At 37.8% G+C, this 5,915-nt stretch overlaps 1 protein-coding gene across 1 annotated transcript in view; it reads right to left on the bottom strand.

The window, feature by feature from the left end:
* Positions 1–5,915, bottom strand: part of Ankrd17 (ankyrin repeat domain 17) — a 144,779-nt gene that overhangs the window by 37,081 nt on the left and 101,783 nt on the right. The window contains exons 19-22 of the mRNA XM_029545023.1: positions 5,464–5,679; positions 4,823–4,998; positions 3,875–4,037; positions 563–658 (exon numbers count right to left, since the gene is read on the bottom strand). Coding sequence (XP_029400883.1) covers positions 563–658; positions 3,875–4,037; positions 4,823–4,998; positions 5,464–5,679 — 651 coding nt within the window. The remainder of the gene's footprint in view (positions 1–562; positions 659–3,874; positions 4,038–4,822; positions 4,999–5,463; positions 5,680–5,915) is intronic.

Raw genomic sequence — 5,915 nt, forward strand, 5'->3', positions numbered from 1 at the left:
GCAGTGGTGGCACACGCCTTTAATCCCAGCACTTGGGAGGCAGAGGCAGGCAGATTTCTGAGTTTGAGGCCAGCCTGGTCTACAGAGTGAGTTCCAGACAGCACAGGCTATACAGAGAAACCTTGTCTTGCAAAAAACAAAACAAAAACAAAAACGATAGTGGAAGCTATCAATTAGTTCTCTTGTAGGATTTATTTATATTTTCCTACACCTACCAAAATTCAATCCACAAGTGTTGAGCAAAGCAGAATCATATCGGGGCAGAGAAGAATGCGGATGAACTTCACCTCCAGCCATGACTCCTCCTCTCAAATTTATAGCTACACCAATTTCCGTAATGTTTAAGGAATCAAGGTTTCTTGCTAGAGAATAAGGATCTACTAAGGTTTTTCTCAGAATACATTACAAAACTACATCTTTTAAAAGTTCATAAATAATATGTAAACAAAACTGTTACATATTACACTTTTTTTGTTCCCACCAAGTTCTATTGGCACAAAAGCAGTATTAACCAAAACTAATCCCCAGTTTGTATATACAGTAAATCTGAAGCCCACATTACCTTATCAGTGATGGTTGCTATATACCTCATGCATTCCGAATCTGATGGAAACTGATTGACCTCTTTGACTAAGTAGCGCACCACCTTCACATGACCCTAAAAACAAGTATCACTGTTAGATCAAAAGCAGATGCTAACAGAGTTCAATAAATCCATACTGTCTGAACTAACATTGACATTAATGCTAATGATGCAAAGTGAAGACCTTTGTATTTACACTATAAATGGAAAGCACAGTCTTTATTCCAGCAAGTTGGAACTGCATTTTTCTTTCTCATGTTGCCTTCCCTAAAATAAAGAACAAATTCTAAACACTCTGAATAAAAGAATGAGTATCAGCATGAAGTGACAGAGACATTCAATGAGAAAATATTCTATAAATGTCATCATCCTTTTTTTTCTGCTATCATTCATTTTTTTAAAAAAGATTTATTTATTTATTATATGTAAGAACACTGTAGCTGTCCTCAAACAGTCCAGAAGAGGGAGTCAGATCTTGTTACGGATGGTTGTGAGCCACCATGTGGTTGCTGGGATTTGAACTCCGGACCTTCAGAAGAGCAGTCGGGTGCTCTTACCCGCTGAGCCATCTCACCAGCCCTATCATTCATTTTTTAATTCTAAGTACTAAATGTAAAGATAATTGCCAGGCTTGATGTCACACACCTTAAATTCCAGGACTGAGGCAGAAAGACCTTTGAGAGTTCAAGGCCAGCCTGGTTTACATAGCAAGCCTTGGACAGGCAGGACTAGAGTGTGGCCCTGCTTCAATAAAAAGGCAACAATTTGTTATCAGAGAGATCTGGTTGCCCAGTCCTAAGTGAGGGAGGCTAAGTGTGAGGACTAAGTATCGCACAATAATCTCAAAGAAAGAAACTCCATACCCACACATCTTCTGGTTATGAGCCTACTGTCCGTTTTCTTCAGTATTTACTAATTTCTGAAATAATACCCACAATTTAGGTAATATGGGTAGATAGGAGTTAGTATCACATGTATATGTACATGCAAAACTGTCTCCTATATACATGTTCATGTGTTTATGTCATGTATGGATTCAATTCCCTTCTTCCACCTCTACATGGGCAGGTGTGCACGGAAAGTACCTTTACTTGCTAAGCCATCTTGCCTACTCTGTCATGTTTTAAGTTATTTGCCTATCTCTTCTCTTTTTTGATGCAGAAGATCATTACGTAGCACCAACTGGCTTCTAGCAGGATGAGCACTCCCCATGCCGAAGCCAGTCTCAAACCTGTTATGTAAGGCAGACTGTCTTAACCCAGCTTCCAAAGTACTGAGAGAAGTTAGGCTCTCTCTTCCTTTTAACTTGCAGTTACATGTTTTATCCTTGGCTTTAAAGGAATACTTAAAATTTCTATGTTTCTATGCTACCACTAATATAGCACCTTTCCTGTTAACATTCATTTAAAAGAGGGAAGGAGGGATAGAATTAGGTAGGCAAGCTGCTGTACTTGGCGATCTATTTAATTCCAGTACTTGTAGAAAAGAATTAATAAGATATAACAAAGGGTTGCAGAAGCATTATAGAACTTCTACAACTTTTATATGAACTCCAACAAGGCAGGAACACTTTGTGAAGGGGAAATTTAAACAACCCAAAGAATGAATAACTAGAAAAACAATGGGGAAGAACATGGGCATTCTACTTAAGAACAATGGTAACCAGAGAGGAGGTAAGAAAAAGATCAAACAACAGCATGACTCTCTTTTTTCATTAGGGATTTATAATGGAAGCTGAGATTTAAAGACACTAAACTGTGCTGGCTTCAATAGCAAACCAGTTAAGAGGATTCTAATATGAAAAGATGCCACTGAGCAAAGAGTAGACTTAAATGCTACAGAGAAAAAAGGGAGCAAGTGTCTGTGTAGTTTACAAGAACCAGAGGCGAGGAGGAATAAAAACCAAGAACCCGTAACCGGGAGTGGAGGCGCTCGCCTGTAACTGCAGTACAAGAGGCAGAGGCAGGCAGGTCTTCATAAACTTGAGGTCACACTGGTCTAAATGGCTAGTCCTAGGTCATCGACAGTGCATACCAAGACCTTATCTCGAAGGTTAGAAAAAATAAGAATAAAGCCAAAGGAAAGAAAAATGATGTATTGTAACTTATATCCTAAAAATACTACATGTTGTACTATCCATAAGATATTTTTTTATAAATGAAAAGTTTTTGTAGTGTGTGTGTGTGTGTGGGGGGGGGTAAAGCTCAGACCTTCATGCACATTAGACAACTACATTCTCTTTAAGCTATAACCCTAATGATGGTTTTTTTTAAGGTAATAAAATTTTAAATGCCTTAATACAATAAAAAATGCAATTTATATATAAGTGTCTATTCCAGAAAGGCTGACCCACGAGTATCGACAGTTTAAAAGTCATCTTATAGAGAGAGTTTCAAGACAGCCTGGGCCAAAATAACCTGTCCAATAGGTCTGTGCGATTGGACCAGAGTAACAAAAAATGTGTCTGTTCTAAAATTTGATTCCTAGTTCTAAATATAGTATTTTCATTAAACTGTTGATAGTGAGGCTTTTCACTGACAACAACAAGGCCAGTCTTACTTGTATAGATCTTTAATCCCAGCACTTTTATACAGAGGAAGTATAATCTATGAATTGCAGCAAAGTTCCAAGCCAGCCAAAGCAACTTAGTAAGAACCCATATCAAAGCCAACCTAAAACAAGACAAAACCCAAACCAAGCCAATAACAAGAAACCCAGATGAATGAAGAAAACCAACAATAAAACTTACTGTTTAATGGTAATGTAAGAAACCATACAAATATTATTTTGTGAGATGAAATTATAACTAGATTTCAAATGTACATATTAGAATATATGTCTTATTTTACTTCTTATTACATGTGCCATCCATATGCCCATGATGTATTAAGGGGGGGGGGGGGTGGAACGGCTATGCCAAAGCACACAGGTAGCGGTCAGAGGACAACTCTGTGGAGTTTTACGATTACCTAAGTCCCGATGACATTCTCTAGTTGTCAGGCTTCATGTCAGGCACCTTTACCCAGGGAGTCATCCAGCTACATCACCCTAGAGCATCTTTTTGCAAGTATCCTTTGCTTTAATATCCAATATGAATCACATTTGCAGGATTTTTGAAATAGTGAATCTATTTGGTTTGCCAGTAGAGCATTTCATTTGCACATAATATTACTGCTTTCATCAAAGTTATTACATCACAGAAATAAGTTCAGAATAATCACTAGGCCATGTTCTCCCTAGCACAACTGGCCACGTGCAGTGCTGCAAGTGAATGAGGATAATAAGTACTACCTTTCTAAATGCAGCCATGAGCGGAGTTATCTTGCGGTTATCTGCTGCATCTACATCTGCAGTTGCTTGCACCAGTAGCTGAACCACATCTAGGTGTCCACCATTTGCTGCTAGCCATAACGGAGTGTTCCCCTTCTTGTTTCGGACATCAATATGAGCTCCCCTGAAATGGAAGACAGTTTTTCTTACAGGAGATGGAATGATGGGGTAGCAGTAAAAATAAACTGCCATGAAAATTTAAAGAGGAAAAAAATTCAAGGGCAAATTGTATCACAGAGAACTTCTGTCAAATTAAACATTCATATATTCAACGTGCTTTCCTTTTAAAAAAATTACTGCATAACTCTGAACTCCGCAAAAAACACTCATTCAGCACCTTAAATAAATAGTGTCAAGGAGACAAACAGTATCCTATGAAGGAATATCTATCTCAAACTACTTGGATTTATAGTACACAGAGAAATGAATAGAGCTTTAGTGTCCAGGTAACTCATGGTAATAAGATAACATTAATAACAGTTTAGGAGAAGTCAAAACCAAACACCATGCAGGATGTTATGCAAGGTGTTTAAGAGTTTAAGAAAGGGTCTCTCTCCAAGCCTTGGCTACCCTGTAAGTCATTACATAGACCAGTCCAGCCTCTATCTCACCGAGATCCACCTGCCGCTGTCTCTCAAGAGCTGGGATTAAAGGCACGCGCCACTACACACAGATAGTCTTTAAAAATTTTTAAAGTTCAAAAGCCAAAACCAACAAGCATTTTCTGGAAAACCGACAGGTAGCTACCATGTAACTAAAATTGCAACTGTCTGAAACAGAACAGTTACTGTCAACCTGAAGCCCAAAGAAAGAGGAAAGTTTAGATTGCATTTGACTTTTTAACCCAGTGACATTGCCCTCAGAATGTTAACATACATTTATAACACAAAGAATATGCTCATGACATACTTGCCAATGAGAAGTTCACAAAATTTATAATGCCCTTTATCTGCGGCTATGGTTAAAGCTGTGTCTCTTGAGGAGGGAACTGGAGGGGCATTCACATCAGCACCTTTATCCAAAAGAACTCGGCCCACCTCTGCATAACCACCAGATGCTGCTTCCATTAACGGTGTGAGGCCAGTCTAGGTTTAATGGAAAATAAATAAATAAAAAAAAAAAACAATAAAAAAAAAACAAACTATGGAAGAGACCAGAAACAGCCAAAATGTTAACAAACTGAGGTAACAATATGGCACAGTTTCCACATATCCACAAATTTCTGTACTGCTACTTGCTTGAGTTACAGCTAATTAAAACTTTAATTCTACCTAAAATCAGTGGATTAGAGTCTGAACAAGATACAAGTCCATTGATGTGAATGACACTTCATAATGTATCCCGACCTTTACAAAACCACATAATTTTCAGCTAATAACTTATCATTAATACCTTTAAAAATGTGTGCCCACATATTTGCATGAGGCTAGAAAGTAACGAAATCATAACCTCTAAAATAAACCTATTTTCCTTCTTTAAAATTATTTTCTTAGATATTTTGTCACAGTAACGAAGAGTAAACAACTGTTAAGTTTCAGTATTTTTCTTACCTTAGCCCTATGTTCAACATTTGCTTTTCGATCAAGCAGAAGGCTAACCACTTCAGTTCTTCCTTGGAAGCAGGCTAATGTAAGGGCAGTGTTCCGATTGGTTTCTATCTGAGCATTTATGTCAGAGCCCATGTCTAACAGGAGCTTAACTGCAGCTGTATGCCCATTCATAGCTGCCAACATCAGTGGAGAAATGCCCAATTTGCTGCCAGTTCTAAGGTTAAAATGTATGAGAGAACAAAATGAAACAATTTTGTGTCACAGCAGAGATAGCAATGATTTAAAAAAAAAAAACAAAACTGAATATAAAATTCTCTTGCATTTTTTGAGACACACTAAGTAGCTATGGTAGCTCAAAATGACGTGAATTCCTGATTTTCTTGATTCAACCTCCCAAAATGTTTTGATGACAGGAATGGATCACTTACCCAGTCTGGATAAACTCTTGATTC

This window comes from Mus pahari, chromosome 13 (genome assembly GCF_900095145.1).
Source record: "Mus pahari chromosome 13, PAHARI_EIJ_v1.1, whole genome shotgun sequence".
Lineage (NCBI taxonomy): Eukaryota > Metazoa > Chordata > Mammalia > Rodentia > Muridae > Mus > Mus pahari.